At 42.6% G+C, this 17,654-nt stretch overlaps 1 protein-coding gene across 3 annotated transcripts in view; it reads left to right on the forward strand.

Annotated features, from left to right (window-relative positions):
* LOC142563563 (uncharacterized) overlaps positions 1 to 17,654 on the forward strand; it is a 57,259-nt gene that overhangs the window by 35,199 nt on the left and 4,406 nt on the right. Inside the window, exons 1-4 of one of the 3 annotated variants that reach the window (XM_075674148.1) lie at positions 7,825 to 7,895; positions 10,555 to 10,599; positions 11,780 to 11,993; positions 17,045 to 17,137. In XM_075674148.1, coding sequence (XP_075530263.1) covers positions 7,876 to 7,895; positions 10,555 to 10,599; positions 11,780 to 11,993; positions 17,045 to 17,137 — 372 coding nt within the window. In that variant the 5' untranslated portion in view covers positions 7,825 to 7,875. Of the gene's footprint in view, positions 1 to 7,824; positions 7,896 to 10,554; positions 10,600 to 11,779; positions 11,994 to 17,044; positions 17,138 to 17,654 lie in introns of those variants that run through there. The other 2 variants (XM_075674149.1, XM_075674147.1) reach the window with 2 other exon arrangements.

Genomic DNA, 17,654 nt, shown 5'->3' on the forward strand with positions numbered 1-17,654 from the left:
AGGTTGGTTTCCTGTGTCGTTTGCTAGCTCTTATCGCTTATTTAATAAACTTTGTTTGAAAGCAGCACTTCTCACATGGCTTTTCCTTTCTGATGCATTTTGATTTTCGTTAGAGCGTGCCTAACCACTAACTGTTAATTATGGGTTCATGAAATCCTTACGTGCTGCCTTGTCAGTTGATTTCATTCTTTCATATATTCCCCACGTAAGGTGGAGCTGCCGAATAGCTGACGGCAATATCACGTGTTTCGAATTTGGCCAGAGGTAATTGTTCACGTGGCTTGGAGAAACTGCTTTAAAAAGAAGCGGCTGCTTACAGAGTTCTAGGACAGATGTCATGTTGCCGACCAGCTCCAACAACGCCGAATGCGTTGCATAATTTGATCTTTCTTTCTTTCTTTCTTTCTTTCTTTCTTTCTTTCTTTCTTTCTTTCTTTCTTTCTTTCTTTCTTTCTTTCTTTCTTTCTTTCGTTCTTTCTTTCTTTCTTTCTTTCTTTCTTTCTTTCTTTCTTTCAAGATCCCACATAGTGGGTATTACACAAGAGGAGGGATTACAATAATAGTTAAAACAATATTAGTAAAAAGTGAGAGAATCGCTGACACTTCTGTGAATGAAGATGAACTGGTGATGGCGGCAATGTCGTAAGGAAGGCCGTTCCAGTCTACAACTACACGAGGAAAAAAAAGAATCCGAAAAATTTACAACTGCGCGTTTTGCGAAGAGCAACACTCAATGAATGACCTGTGCGGCGTGGTGTTCGTGCCGGTGGTGAAATGTATGGTGCGATGGCGAGAGGCCTGTAAAAAAATTATGATATTATGACAGGCTGACGATGCGATGGTGATGCGGAGCAGCTGGTAAACCGGATTTGGATGATAGGCTGATGTCGTAAGAATATGGTGAGTGAATGAACCTAGTAGCGCAATTCTGTACGGCTTCAAGGGCATTAGTAAGGTAAATTTGATGCGGGCACCAGGTGGCAGAAGCGTTTTCAAGTTTAGGTCTGACGAATCATTAGTATGCTGGTAGTTTTACGTGGGGAGGAGCTTTTCGTAACTGGCGTTTTAAAAAACCGACCTTTTTGTTAGCAGATGTTATAACCTTATTCACCTGCAAACACATGCGAACGCTGAACATGCGAACTTTGATCATCGCTCTAGGTTATGCGAAACAAAAAAAAATTTTTCTAAACTATAATTTTATTTAAATTTTATAGTGTGAGCTAGAAAAGGATCTTAGCTTTGCAGTATGTCGTTTATATCGTGCGCTTTCGTGTTGCACGATTGACAGGTTTATTTGGGACAGGCACTTTCATTTGCACAACTTCTAATTACGAGCTGGCATTTTCGACTGCTCGGAGATGTTTTATGCAGTCTTACGTTATTCGAGCTCATGATTGGATGTCGTGCATCCTTGATACATGGAAAGAAATTGCGCTTGTTTATGTGTCACTTCTTCTGTTAGTGCGGTATTTTGAGTTATTCATGTATTTATGTTTGTCCTTCCGATGTCAACTACTTACCGATATTTTGTACCATGTACTAGGCTTCAATACAGCGGGTAATGTATACTGCAATGTGGTAAAAGTTTCTTTGCGAATCCGATTGTCCAAGAAGTTATAGTATGGGGCACCGATCGATGCCCCGTGAAGCCAATCCAACTTTTGTTTCCGTTCCCGCTTTCAAAAAACAAAATCAACTTTACCTGACCTCATTTGACGGTGATAAGCGCGATTTGCTTCCGTCAAAAAAGATAAACTTCTGTGCGCATCATGTACCTATTGAAAGCGTTGTATACAGACTGCTTCTGCGATCACACTTGATTGGTGAAGCAGCTGCTTGAAATATACATGGTCACGGGTGATACGCAGGCTCAAACCTTTAAGAATACGAAGCAAAGCTAACTGTAAAGTCGCTGCTGGTATACCACGCTATATGCCGACACGACGCGGATTTCTGTCCGCTGAGTTCAGTATAGCTAGACCAATATTAACTAAATCGCTGTTCAATTCCAACGTTCTGCACACAAGAAGCATATTGAAGTGATACGGCACAAAAAGCGAGAACCTGCCACCCAAATCAGCAGTAAGAGGCGTTTGCGAAGAAGCCCAGCACACAGAACCAGGTGGCTCATATTAGGTCGTCTAGTTGTGTTTGTGCTCACAACACTTGTAGGCTTGTATAAACTTGTATACTTTACAGAAAAAAAGTAACTGAACGATTACCATTATAATTGCTTCTTCAAAAATTTAATTGATTACTGTTTCTTATTGCTACTCCACGAAAGTGACTGAGCGATTACTATGAAGTAATCTGTCACAATAACTTTGCTTTCCTCCCTGCTTTCATTACCATTGTACACATTCAGCAAATAGAACGAACTAGCTCGGATCGTTCGATGCGTCATCTGCAGCCCTTCTCAGATTATCTTCGCTTAACCTTGTTTTTAAATATTATTTTTTTCGGTAATATTCTGCCGGTTTCTTATTCTAGCCGCCATCGTCATCTCCCGTGGCCGCCTTGTATAAATGGCACGCAGCATCGCGCGGATGTCGTGTCTGGCGCCGTGAGCGGTGAGAGAAAGAGAGAGAGGTATTTTATTATGATAGAAAAGCTGATAGGTCGGCCTGAATCAATGTTCTGACCGGCTACTCGGCGTTGGGGGAAGGGTAAAGGGTGCAGAAAGAAAGAATAAAGAAGACGTTGATTATGAGGATGAAGATGGGGAACATCTTTCACGCTCCCAGACTCTTGAAAGCTTCTTGTCCAGTCCGCTCTCATAAAAAAAGATCACAGGGTCTCTACGATCTCTCTTAATAGGTGAGTGGCGAAAGCCTGCTCTTCCTGCTCTTATCATTTGCCTCTTTTTCTTTGCCTATTCTCTTTCTCTTCTTTCTTTTAGTCATTGCTGCTCAATACCAAGCTTATTTGGTCATTGTAATCATTTGCGGTTTGTGACAATTAGGGCAATTTCTATTAGACCACACGCGTTTGCGAACTCACCGCTAATTTGCTTCTTTCCTTCTCTCCTCTCTCTCCCTGCGATTTTTGTTTTCCCTTTCCCATTTTCCCGTGTAGGGCAGCCAACCGGACATTATTCTGGTTAACCTCCCTGCCTCCTGCTTTTCTCTTTCCTTCCTTGCGGTCAGCACAAGTTTGTGCACATGTTGGTCATTTCGGAGTCGGAAGTAGTCATTACAAATGTTAAGTAGTCATTATTCGTCATTACTGGTCATTATTAACCTCTACCGATCTTTGTTACAACGTTGTCATTCACGAACTGTCACTACCAATCATTTTTCATTCTTTAATCTGTCTTTAATCTCTTCATATGGTGTGATAACGTTTCGCCGGATACTCCGGTGGTCACGTCTGCTGACACAAGCTTCACCTTGAGCCTAGAAAGGCTTTCCCCTTAAAAGCTTGTTGAGAGCGTTCAGACTATCAGGCTGTTGACGAGGATCGGGCGAAGATCCCAATAGAGCCTTTTCAGTTAGTGGTCCAACGACAAATTTTGACAAGACGTCGGTCAGGCATTTTCTCTGCACATCAAATCGCGGGCAGATGCACAAGAGGTGTTCTGTCGTCTCAGGAATACCGCGCTCCTCACAATTCGCACTGTCCGCCCGGCCGATGAGATGTAGGTAGCGCCGGGTGACGGCCACGTTTTTCGGCACCACGCACTTCAGAGTCATTGCGGGTCTTATTGAAGGCCGAGGAGGAGTCATATCGTGTACCGAAGAGTAAACACAGGTATCAAGACTACGTGGCGCACATGTAACATCCCTTGACCCGTGGCATGTAACGCTGCTGTTGATGAGGATCCTACTAATGGTTTATTGGCATCTCTTTCAAAATGGAGTGGTGGAAAATAGTCTCCTAGCCTAGTTGAGCTAACTAGGTGCAGCGGCATGCATCACGCGAATGCTAGCTGTATGCAAGTGCCACATGTCGGAAGGCCTGATGGCATACAACACAACTGCAATGGAAAACTTGTACGTATCGACGCTATGCGGCGCGCACATCGCATCGCGTGTCAAATGGCACGATGCGATGCTGCTGATGATGATGGTAATTTAATCGCATTCTCTTTGAAACAGCACGACGGCAAACAGTCACCTAGCCTGTTCAAATTAATTAGGTATGCCATACATGTTTCTCATCACATCAATATCTGTACACCTCGATAATCTTTTTTTCTTCCTCGATACTTTTTATCAACCTTGTACCGCTACCTGTGCAACTGCTACTGACATGCCACGGGGTGTTATAATACGGAACTGCAAGGTAAAGGGCGAAGGTGCAGAGTCTACGTGGCACGCATCTCGCATCGCAAGGCAGCTGGCACGATACGATGCTAATGATGATGATGACTCATTGGCAGTCCCTTTGAAATGCGGCGGAGACATAGTCACCTAGCCAGGTTGATTGGGAAAAGTGGGAGAATAGGATGCTAATGATGATGTTGATGATGATTTATTGGCATCCCTTCGAAACACCTTGATTTATTCAGGTACAAAATATATAGTTTTTCTAGCGATTTGGCATGCATCTCATTAACTCTTCTTTTTCTTCCTCAAACCTTCTTTAACTTCCTGTACCGATATCGGTGCTTCTGGTATACGATATTTTACCTGGTGTAATAATATGCCACTGCAATGCAAAATGTGCACGTATCGACGCTTCGCGGCGCGCATGTCACATCAAAGGAAATACTTAAGCACCTGCCAAGAGAAGCTGAAAATAAAGGGGAAGCAGAATGCTACAATAATGAAACGCAAAGCAATGGCGGGCCACAATAAGTATGAGGTGATGTGTGGAATCCGTAAAGAAGCAACGGTGCCCGCGCCAACGTTTTCAAATGCCATTGTGTGCTTAAAATTGGAAATCTTGTGAGGATGGAAAATCTGTACAGTAACACAAAAGGCAGCACATTGCTATTTGAGGCTTAAGGTATGTGCCTGAATACAAGAACATAGCGGTGAAAATATGCGCCACAAGAGGAAGCATGTGTCTGCTGAAGTGAAAGCCAGCACATTGCAATTGAATGGCATGCTATAATTAACCAGTAAGACTCGTAGGGAACGTCCACAACCCAAACACTGGTTTACCTTGGCTTTGGGAGCCCACGGTAAAACTACAGATGAGGCAATGCACGGTGACATGGGTTGGGCCTCTTTTGAAGTCAGAGAAGGACAGAACAAAATTTGTTTGAAAGAAAGACACAGGGACATGGATGAAAATAAATGTGCAGCCAAAGTGCACAATTATCGGTGCATGAAAAGCGTGGACACAGAACGGAGGAAGAGGTCAAGAAAGTTGGCAACCAAGTACAAGGGAATTGAATCTGTAAACAGGCAATAAGGAGTCATCAGAAAGAGAATGAAACAGAGAAAGTAATTGCAAACAATGAAAACAAAAAGGACGACGGCGATTTACAAGAATGAGGAGAAATAAATTTGAAGGGAAGATTTGCACAATAACACAAAGGGCAGTGCCTTGCTACTTGATGCCCGAGCCGGTTTCCTAAAGACAAAAACATACTGGAGCAAATGTTCAGATATAGATGAGGCACACGTGTATATTACAGCAAAAATCCGGAGACGACTCAGCACATCCTAATGGAAAGCGAAGAGGGTCACCCAGAGAAAACCGTAGGTAACGTACACCTTCCAGAAGCACTTGGGTTTAAAGTGGACGGAAGCATCAACCGGTCAGCAGTCGATATAAGCAAGACATGTTTAGTGTATCGGTGGCAAAAAAGCAGGGAACAGATTAATACGACCGGATCGCTTACAGTCATGGCTAGCGATACGAGGTAACTTTTGAAGGAAAAAAGAAGGATTAAGGAGATATACACAAGAATTCTAGATAAAAGACATGTATAGCATACCTGAATAAATGAAACAGGCTAGGTGAAGACAGAAGGTAGGAACACACAGGATAGCGCTGAACTCACAACTAACTTTATTCGAAGGCATACACAAGCTTATGTACACAACCCATAGACACGTGCTCTCTCATCGATGGCGTCATTATCATGGCGCAGAAACGGGTATTGCCTACTCACACGTCGAGCGGCATTGCACTGATCGTGGGTGCACTCCTATCTATAAAACACTACAATACTTTCTGCGCATAGAAATCAGACCATGAGGGAGAAAATTGAGGCCTACTATATGAGGAAAAATGGGTCGCTTTGTGTAAGCATGCCATCGTTAAATTTGTATGAGAGTGTATTTGAATTTTTAAGCCGCCTATATAGTATAGCATTAGATTACAGGATTGTGCGTTTTTGCCAGCGCAGTGATAATGACTCCATCGATGGGAGAGCACTTCGCTATGAGTTGTGTACATAAGTGTGTGTATGCCTTCGAATAAAGTTAGTTGTTAGTTCAGCACTGTCCTGTGTGTTCCTGCCTTCTGGCTTCATCTTCTTCATATTGTGCTGCCTCTTAAAGATGTTCAACCAGTACCAACTCCCCGAAATGACGATCCTTCTACAGGCTAGGTGTCTATTTTCCCCCGCCCCATTTCAAAGGGGATGCCATTAAATCATTGTCGTCACTATGTCTCCTCGCACACGTGGACACATTTATACGGCATTTTCCCGCTGCATGGTAGCAAGCGCGGACGTGATCAGTGGTAGATTTTCTGACTCCCACACAGCTGGTCTGGGTTCAATCCAGGCAGGACCTGGCTATATTTTTGTTGTTCCCGGCAATATGTGCTACGGACACCGGATATCAACGAAGGAGGCGGCGGAAGGCATTGTCGTAAACTGTAATGGCTAATGGAATGAGCGCATAAGAGCTTACGCTGTAATTGTTATTCTTGAAGGCACGGGGGATTGGCCCCCCATTACACGCCCTACCACCCACAAACGCACAAAAAAAGAAAATTAGGCACCAGACATGTCTGTACATGACAGCGCATATCTAGCACTTGCAGTTAGCAGAAAAATTGGTGGTGCATCCATTATTTTGGGATCGTTGGCGAATTTAGTGCTGTTAGCCATCTATGTTATGGTTCTTGGGTAATTGTTTACGACAAGTTTTTGTATAATGTTTATTATGAAAGATGACACATACGCATTGACCGAAGTTGGCATCAAAAATGTTTAGCGAAGAACAGCACATAAATACAATGCGGCCTAACCTGGTGTCAAAGCCTGGTTGACACATAAAAGTGCTATAACAGCGGTTCATAACAATTGCCCGTATCCAGTGACCCAAGTGTGTAACAAAGAGATTCACTGAAGAGCACACGTGACCCCAGTTACGTACGTCGTGGCCAAGTTGGTCGGACGGTCGGTTTCGAATCTGGTTCCCGCTGAACAGCAGCACGGTACCCTACGTATTCGACTATGAACCACCGAACGACCCAACTTGGTGAGAAAGAGGTTAGGCACGCACATATATGCATAGAGAGATGGAGACGGGCCACAAGCTGGGGTAAGCCCTCAACAACTGCTAATAGTATTAAAAGAAAGGGGAGAAAGCGCGCTTGCAAAGTGCGCCGAATAGAGGATGTAAGGGGTAGAAAAGCCAATTGCTAGGCACGGCGCGTCTTAGCGACATACTGTTCAGCAGCCACCGCCAGATTCATTCGGAGGTGGGCAAGTCCTCGCCCCCACTTAACTTGCTCTGTGTTAAAGGGGAAAAAATAGGCTGATGACGAAGCCGATAGGCGGGTTCGCCGCGCGGGAAGTGTGCTCGCGGCGCGTCCGCTATGACGCGGAACCGCGGCTGCAAAATCGCAAAAATGCCACTCTGTCGCGACATCGTGCATGTGCGCACGGCACGTAGAAAGCCGCGTCGGCTTATCAGGGCGGCTTTCCGGTGCAGTTGCCTGGTCGCTTGACACAGCTGCAAGATGTCTGGGGCTCCCCGAAGGTTCGTTGGTTTGTTGATCTATTCTACGAGCATGATGTGGTTAGCCACTGCGTAGTTTTTCTGAGGTGACTTTAGGTGGCAATGGTTTTTGTAGCGAAGATCAATGGCAAGTTGATGTGGTACTCACCGCATCAACTTCACCTTCGGAATAATAATAATAATAATAATAATAATAATAATAATAATAATAATAATAATAATAATAATAATAGAATGAATGTGGATGCAAGATCAGTTTAGAACTTTCAATTGTTGGGCGAGTTTTGCCAAGTTTGCGGAATTCGGACTCCATGCGTTTGTTTTTTAAGAAACGACAGTTTTATGCATTGAAGCACAAAAGCAAATGGAACATCAATGCATTTAGACGGACAAATTGAAAATGAATATCTTGGAACTTGTGCTGTCAAGAGAATTCGTTCCAAATGGATACTCCGTGCGAACTCAGCGGCTACAATTCGTAGATTGAAATATGTGGCGTAAGTTAATTATAAGTTAATGAGCGTAATTACGTTAATTATTCAGTTGAGCACCTTGATTTGCCGTGCAAGCAATGGGTTAAAATTGTGATACCTGCAATAGGCAATCATTGAAAAGCTGGTGATGTTAAAAAAAAACACACCCCGTATAATGAAACTTGAAAACGCGGTGATCAAACTACACGAATATATGCACACATCAGTATCTCCGTGTACGTGGATCATATTTGTCTAGTTTGCAGACAAACTGCCTTCCTCATTTAAACACGTGGATACGGGCAGCTGAGTCAACGTTTTCCTGACATTTTTCTTGGATAAAATATCAGTAGAATTGTTCTTAATACGCATTCGTTAGTGTTGGTGTAGAAATAATCCTGCAAGGCGAAGTAGAATTTATGCCATGATGTCACACTGCCATCAAGACGACTAATTTGGTGGTATTTATCAACGCGCATAGAGCTGAAATGGTTCCATTGTCGTTTGTAGTTCAACTTCGAAAACGATAGAAGCCAGTGTCCAGGGGATGGACAATGCGTCTTTAAGGCATAGCTGCGTATCAAATTTCGCGCACACACACACACACACACACACGCACACACACACACACACACACACACATATCTGTATATATATATATATACACACATATATATATATATATATATATATATATATATATATATATATATATATATATATATATATATATATATATATATATATATATATATATATATATATATATATATATATATATATATATATATATATATATATAATTGTGGCAACGTGTGCTAACAAGCGTGAGTCGCACACAATGGCAAAGAGATATCACTATGTCCTGTTTATCTCCCCGTTGGCATTAAGATATATTAACTGTCGGGGAGAAAATACACTGTCATAAAGATTGCCATTTAATTAGCCAATTGCGTATGTGTATATGTGGGATACATATACTGCATGATGCTACTATTTCCCCAATTTCTTTTCCTTCTCTCCGTTACCCTTTTGGTTGTCTTTAGTGCCGCAATTCTACCTGTCTTCTCCTGAACACTTCCCATAGTATACTGCAGAAGAGTTATATTTTACGTATCTTGTTACTTGAGCCTGCTGTGGGTAGAAAACTGATTACGCAAGTGGTCTACATTCTTCGCTAACACTGAATGGCCCAGCATTTCAAAGCTGAAGCATTCTAAAGCTCATCATAATAAATAAGACAGGTACAAATCTTTGTCTCTGTAAGTATAGGTGGCTCTGAAACTGGACTGAGAAGTTTAATTTGGTCGTTTTAAATTAGAGGCAGAAATTCAGTTCGCAAATTGTATAAAGTTTTTAGAAACATTATTTATGAATTTTTTTACGGCGCCCTGGGGTCTACAAATTGCAGTTTTTGCCTACAAACCTATGATTTAGTTCAAATATCTATAGTACTGCTTTGTCCTCGCGATGAATAATCGTTTCCAAAATCTCCTGCTTCTCATTCAGGAACGAGAGATTATTGTGATGCGCTTTTGTATAATTTATTTTAAAACAGTTTCGTGGCAATTTATTGCGGGGTGCTTACATCCATTTCAATCCTCCAAAGAGTTAACGTGCACAAACTTTTATGGAATTTTAGCGGAACTGATCCTTCGATCAATGCGATTAGGAAAACTTGTCTCCACGCATGCGCTCATCAGACGCGAGAGTTTGTTGAGCCGTCTTTGAATTGAGGAGTAGGAATTTACACTTCGTCAGAGGTGCTGCCTTCCAGTTCAAAACAGTTGCTTGTATAGGGTACTTTCTTCCAGAAGCTGTTAGCATTTCTTGCTTTGAAAATAAATTAAAGCCTCAGTACCCATATATCCTGAGGTGCTGTGATTTTAAACAGCCCATACATGCATATATTAAGTGTTTAAGTGTTTATATATTAAGCATGTTTACATCTTCCTATACTAGAAGGATAAAGTAATCGCGCGATGCATTGGGGTGCAAGACTGCAGTCGAGCTTTATGCTCAAGATTAAGTTAGAAACTAAAGAAATGTAAACGTGAACTCGACGTGAAGGACTTACACATGAGCGCTTAGTTATTACGAAAGGATGCATAGAAACCATGCAAATCTTTATCTGTTTCAACACCAAGAACATATATGTCTCGTTACTTTTTGTAGCTTAAAATGCGTTTCTTGTTTTTTTTTTTCAGTTATTGCGAACCAGAAGCAAGACGCCCACAGGACTCTTTGAACGGGTGGTTACTTCAATTTGTAGAGATAGTCAATAAGACGGTGGCTATAGCTATGCTTACGTATGGAACGGGCAGTATATGGCGCTGTTATACAGGGGCGTCCCAGATAACGTTAGCCATGATGTTAACAAAAAGAGTGCAGGTACAACATATGTTCTTGCGACCAGCCGTGTTCATTCATGCGTTCTTTTTACAATCTGGAAACCCTTCGTGCACTAACGGCTAATTATAAAATATAAAATAAAATTCTAATTTTCGAATTATGGTGCGACTTCTTATAGCAGAATTGTTATGTTTTCTTTAGACATGCCACCCAATAGGTTTCCATGCGCTTGCTCTTGTGTAACTATATTTTGAGTAACTCAGCTGACTGCCCGACTAAGAAGCCGTCTGTGGAAGCGGCGATTTGTGGGTGTTCGTGCTGGCTTGCGCTGAAATCGAGCGTCTTTGTGACCGTCGCAGCCTATACGCTGCTCAAGTGAAAGCTTGGCCGAGTTCGTGCAGGATGCGCCCGTACTTGAGATTTTTTAAACGGCGCACACGACGGGAGGCCAGCGGTAAGTCTGCGTCCTTCTTCCCTGGTCTCCCGTTGTTCGCACTATCTTGAAATTGCGAGAATCCTGCGCAGTCACCAGCCAGTGTGCGAGACACGCTAGAAGCGGAGTTACAATAGGTCACTTCTAGACTGAGTGGTATCGTGTAGCGTGGACACGTGATCGCACGTCACGTGTCTTAGTTCACTCGCTACAAGTGCGAGAAAAGCAATTAGAGGGGACACAGCACGTGTAAGACTGCCGAAAGGGATATTTTAGGGTGCAATAACAATACTCATTATATATTTGACGTCCATAATTTCAAGAAGTAGATACTTCTCCAAATAATATGCTATATTTAACTGCACATTTAATCCTGGTGTCAAAAGCAGACTGATGACTACGCATCATAATGTTCATCAGCAGATATTGAACTAAGACTACTCCACAGCTTGAAAAACGTTAGCTGGCACATCCTGTACGAGGAGATTTGATTCAATAGTATTACAATTAGAAGTATACAGCTTATCATAGCGCGCGCGGTTGATAAGGTAGCTTTTCTATTTGCATGCGTGATAAAGCTGCTGTTCGTGATTGTTTGAAGCTGCTGAGCTTATTAATATTTTTTTTACTTTTTTCTCTGACTGCAGCCTTCACGTCAAAGTGGAGCTGAAAAATGGCCATCAAGTTCCGTGCAAGTTGTACGCAGGGAGCGCCTCACGCCTCGAACAATGCATAAACTGTGGCTTCTGCGCGCTGAAATGGGCCACACTAAGATGCGGTCATTGTCTGTGCGAAGGTTGCTTCATTGAACGCGAAGAGTACTTTTGTACCTTCCACCAAGAAACGACCACAAAATTTCAGGTGATGTATGTGTTCTGTTTAGTTTCAGAACTTTAGTCGGTGTATGACAAAGAAGGGGTGGGGGGGGCACGAACATTCACGTTGGAAGTTTCGGTTTCGGAGACATTGAAGGCACGCGTACAAACAGCAGCAAACCCTTGACGAGGTCTGCACCTGCTGTTATACTTATTAAGCACAATATTTAATTATTTATTTATTTCTTTATTTATACATACTGCAGCCCGTTAGGGCTATGGCAGGAGTGGGTTTACATGCGAAGAAAACTGATTATGATATGGAGAAACAAGAACATTAAAATATAAAGATGTGAAGGAACTATACATCAGCAATAGCATTAGAAAAATTGAGAAATGGGTAACAAACGAAATATAAAAATCTGAAGGAACTATACATCCGCAATAGCATTTAAAAATTGAGAAATCGGTAACAAACGAACTTCGGCAGGTAACAAATTCCACTGTTCAATCATGCGGGGAAAAAAACTGTATTTGAAAGCGTTAGTGCGTGGATGGAGTGGTCTGATATTAGAGGCGTGATAAGCTCTAGTTGAAGTCGGGCAAGCAGGCATTAAAAGGGAGGGATCTGATAGGTGACAAAGAGAGTTCTTATAAGAATAGAAAATCTTCAGAGATTCTATGTGCCGCCGCCTAGAAAGAAACTGGAGGCTTAATTCCGTAAGAGCAGCTGACGGTGAAAAGTCTCGGTCGAAGCGACGGTAAACAAAACGAATAGCCTTCCTCTGGACAGACTCAATACAATTAATTTCACATTGTTTATATGGGCTCCATACGGAGGAAGCATATTCTAAAATTGGGCGAATCAGTGTTTTATATGCTACTAATTTAGTGTCCCTCGGAGCAGGAGACAACGTCCGGCGGATGTAACCAAGTTTTTTTAACGCTTTACTACAAATGTAATCTATATGTTTAGACCAAGACAAGGTGGCTGTAAAAATGATGCATAAATATTTGTATTGAAAAACTCGTGTTAGTGGTACACCGTTGCATTTATAATCATAACATACGGGCATGTGTCTGTGAGTAAAAGACATTAGAACAGTTTTGTCAAAATTTATGCTCATTTTCCAAGTCGCACACCAGTCACAAAATGAAACAAAGGAATCTTTAAGGCGCTGATGATCAGCGAGTGAGTCAACTGGGCTGTACATATTACAATCATCTGCATAGAGGCGTATTTTAGAAGTAACATGGTCTGGAAGGTCGTTAATGAACAATAAGAATAGTAGAGGGCCAAGTACGGATCCCTGTGGGACTCCTGAGGTGACATCGACTACCGACGAATCCGCAGAATCATAGCACACGAATTGGGAACGCAAAGAAAGGAAACTGGAAATCCAAGACACTAACTGAGGGTTATTTAGAATATTATGGAGTTTCAAAAGCAATTTAGAATGTAGTACAGTGTCAAAAGCTTTGCTAAAGTCAATGAAAATGGTGTCAATCTGATTACCTAAGTCGATGTAATGGGAAAGGTCATGAGTGAACTCCGTAAGTTGTGTTACAGTACTAAAACCGCGCCTGAAGCCGTGCTGAAAGCTGTTCAATAGGTTATTATTTTCAAGGAACAGTATTATATGCTTATAGATTATGTGTTCTAGTATTTTACATGAGGTTGCAGTTAAAGAAATGGGCCTATAGTTAGATAAAAGCTGCCTGTCACCAGATTTATATAAAGGTAGCACTTTAGCTCTTTTCCAGGAAGAAGGCACAACGCCACTATTAAGGGACTTCTGACATATAATAAACAGATATTTAGATGTCCATTGCGAGAATCGTACTAAAAAGGAATTCGGAATTCCATCAGGGCCGGCTGGCTTTTTAGTATCTAAGTTTAGTATGAGATTCAAAACACCTTCTAGGCTAATGTTGATATCATCAATTGCATATGAATCGTTAGTTGCAAATGTTGAACTACTGGAATCATGCGAGGCGAATACTGACTGAAAATATGTATTAAACGCTTCTGAAATCTCTAGTGGATCGTTAACAACACTGTTGTTGAGTTTAAAAGATGTGGAAGAAGAAGAGCCAGGAGATATGAAAGACCAGAATTTACGGGGGTTAGACTTGAGCAGTTTCGGCAACTGAACATGATAGAAGAAATTTTTGGCCGAGGTGGTTTTTTTCTGGAGTTCATTTTTTACCTGAGCGTACAAAACGCATGCCTCAGGATTATTCGAGCGTTTAGTGCGAAGTCTACCAGCACGTCGCGATGAGTGCAGCAGTTCTCGGTTCATCCAGGGAAGGTTAATGTTTTTTTTCTTAGTTTTCAAAGGAACGAATCGATATATACATGATTTTACTATGCTTTCAAAACACGCCACGAGCGCATCAACGTCACTAGATAGTCCAAGTGCCAAAAATGCTTCGAAATTATTGGATAGTTCATCCGTGACACGGACGTCATCAGCTCTGGAAAAGTCTCGAAACGTGGACAGCGTAAAACTTTGGTTATGGATTGGCCGGTTTACAGATAGAAAAACAGCATTGTGATCCGAGATACCATCAATTATTTCGTACTTGTAACCCGTCTTGGCAAAATCAGTGCTGAGAAAAATAATAATAATAATATTTGGGGTTTTACGTGCCAAAACCACTTTCTGATTATGAGGCACGCCGTAGTGGAGGACTCCGGAAATTTTGACCACCTGGGGTTCTTTAACGTGCACCTAAATCTAAGCACACGGGTGTTTTCGCATTTCGCCCCCATCAAAATGCGGCCGCCGTGGCCGGGATTCGATCCCGCGACCTCGTGCTCAGCAGCCCAACACCATAGCCACTGAGCAACCACGGCGGGTCTGAGAAAAATCAAATCCAGTACTGCGTCACCACGTGTGGGACTGTGAACGACCTGCTTTAAGCCAAGAGATAACGATAATTCAACAAATTTCCTGTTTAATGCATTACCATGATCAAAAAATGAGAGAAACGTCGAGTCGATTCCGGGAGCATTAAAATCAAATGAATGTATACGGCAGACAATATTTCAGCAAAAGGGATTTTCAGGAAATGAAAATATTGCACCTTCTTTTACGTTTTTGCACACAAAATGAGCAATTCCTGCAGTTGCATGCACGGTAGCTTATCCGAATTGGCGTTTGGGGGCGAACATGTATGATAGCTAGAATGTCATGAACTTGTGTCTTCTTCAGTTTCGAAGGGCGTAATGCGGCAAAGCGGGAAAAGAGAAGTAAGAAGTCGGCTATTGAAGAGTGAAACGAATCAACCCATTTCTCACAGCATCGAAGCTTGCCTGGTGAATCGTCTAGCATGCTATTCATGAAAAATGACGCAAACGCGCTAAAAGCGCCGAACCTGCGAAAGGAAGCAGGCGCACTGCCTATAAAAGCTAGTTGAGGCCGTCTTCAGAGCGCATAACAAAGCCGCGGCGTTGCTGCAAAGTCTAACGGCTCTGTGTAGCTCAAGGTGTGGTCGACGGCGTATCAGGTACAATATCATGGGTGGCATCCAAAGGAAATCATGCAAATTCAGTGATAGACAAAGGTAGCCAACAAAGCATTGCAAGAAAGTGGAATCCACCATATGGCTGAATTCAATGGAGTACGGAATGCCGGGAAGTCAGCAATGCAAACCGATTCGGTTATCAATAAAGACACCACCTCTCTCTTAACTTAACATGACAGCAAATGATAAGGCATTACATATTCATATACAATACACAGCCTGTGAATGAAGGCCAGACAAGAGCATGCGTGTTTAGTAATTTAATATGCGCAGCACATTTATCTACATTGCCTTTTCACACGTTGCTTTTCAACCTGAAGGAAAAAAAGGGATTTTCATAGGTCTCTGCATGATCATTCGTCGGGTTTCCTGACTTGATTGTTCACACAGCATTTCCCTAGTAAATGTTACAGCCAAAGTCTTTCCTTTCTCTATGGCCACAGAATCGATGTAGCTAAGTGATCTGGTCGACGGGTCTCTAGCGCAGCCGCCCATGTCAACGAGTTCAACCAGTAAATGGCTTCTAATGGCGTGAATGGGAGAGTAGCCGTAAACGCAGGGCTATGAAACGGCTGGAAAATTCTACACATGCCGTGCCTCGTCACGCAGAAACGAAGTGTGCAGCGGTCGAAAGCCGACAGCGTAGGTAAGCACAAAGCGACGAGCGACGCTACCTACGATTCAGCCGTAATAGCTACCTCTCTACCTCAATGTGGGTCACGAAACTATGAATTTTGCATCCTGCGTAACATAACCTTACGAACTGCTTCCGCTGCCACTTCAAGCTTACTAGAAAATTAAAAAAAAGCCCACCATATTGCTGCCCGGTCTGCCTGACCGGCACGTTCCAGGCCGCCTGCTCTTATTCGCCGCTTGACGAGGAAGACTCGGAACCGCCATCGGTTACATTTCTTGCCAAGCTGGAGCGGTCGTGGTCTTCAGACGTGTACTCATCGCTGGCAGAGGCACCAGAACCTGAATGGATGCTCGCGATGGCGGCGCGCCTCGAATCACCGCGGCCGGCCGGTTGGCTATCCGACGAGTGTGTCGTGACGTCACGCCTTCCAACTCGCTTGGGCCGGGCGGCGTTGCGCGTGCTCACAAAAACGCCAAAAATAAAGCCATCCGCTGAAAAATGAGCCAAATGACTACTTGTTTTCAGTGTACTCGCACACTGAGGACCCATTTCCAGTATTTTCGTAAAATGTTCAGATTTTGTGTCCGTATCCCTTTACTGCAGCCGAAAGTGCCCTGCCGCCCAAGTCCCTAGCGCGGCAGGTTTCACGGCCTCTCCTCAGTCAGGCCATATGTAGTAGTGCCACTCGTTGCTCGATGATGTGTGGCTAGACATTAATAAAAAAAGACAACGAAAGATTATCGGTATGTTACCCTTATAGTTTTCGAATTATGATGACGAATAAAAAACAAAACGATCCTGACTTCCTATTTAAATTGTGCTTGCTCCCTAAAGCCTTATTGCATTATCACTAGAAGTTTGTTTGAAGCAACCCAATTTCTTGCTAATTACCGCAAAACCTGCGTCAACTTTCTTTCTTTTTTTTGCAGGCAAAATCAGGAAGCTACTATTACAAGGTGTACAAAGACATCCTCATCGAATGTCCAGGTTGCTCAGCCTTAAGGGACTTGTCTCTCATTGCGGTGCGATTGCATTTTCTTTGCTGACCTCTTTAGCAGTCTTGTTCTAGCTCATAGCTAAACCTTCCAGCATGTGGTGTATCACATCGATAGAATAATTTATGAAATTTCATTACGAACTAATAGAAAGAGCATTATAAATATCCACCGGAATTTGTGTTGTGTCTATCATTGAAACCCGTTGTGACCGTAATTGTGAAAACCTTCGTGCGTGTTTACCTTCTCGATGATGCATAGCGGTGGCTCGTCACAATATACGTAAAAAGTTCGTAAATAAAGAAATTATTGTGAGCTATTTTGCACAAGAAACCGGCACTCAATCGCACCGGATTAATTGTTCACTGTTCATCAGCTTACAGTAGCATTTTTAACGAAGGGGACAATCCGGTTGTTCAGTGAGGTAAGCACTAATTGCTGTGATATTTATACTACAGAATGTAATATCAATACTAGTACAGTTACAATGAACACACACTGGGGCCTGTCGTGTCCCAAGAGTTAATGACAACTGCACCAAAAA

The sequence above is a fragment of the Dermacentor variabilis genome, chromosome 11, assembly GCF_050947875.1.
Source record: "Dermacentor variabilis isolate Ectoservices chromosome 11, ASM5094787v1, whole genome shotgun sequence".
NCBI lineage: Eukaryota > Metazoa > Arthropoda > Arachnida > Ixodida > Ixodidae > Dermacentor > Dermacentor variabilis.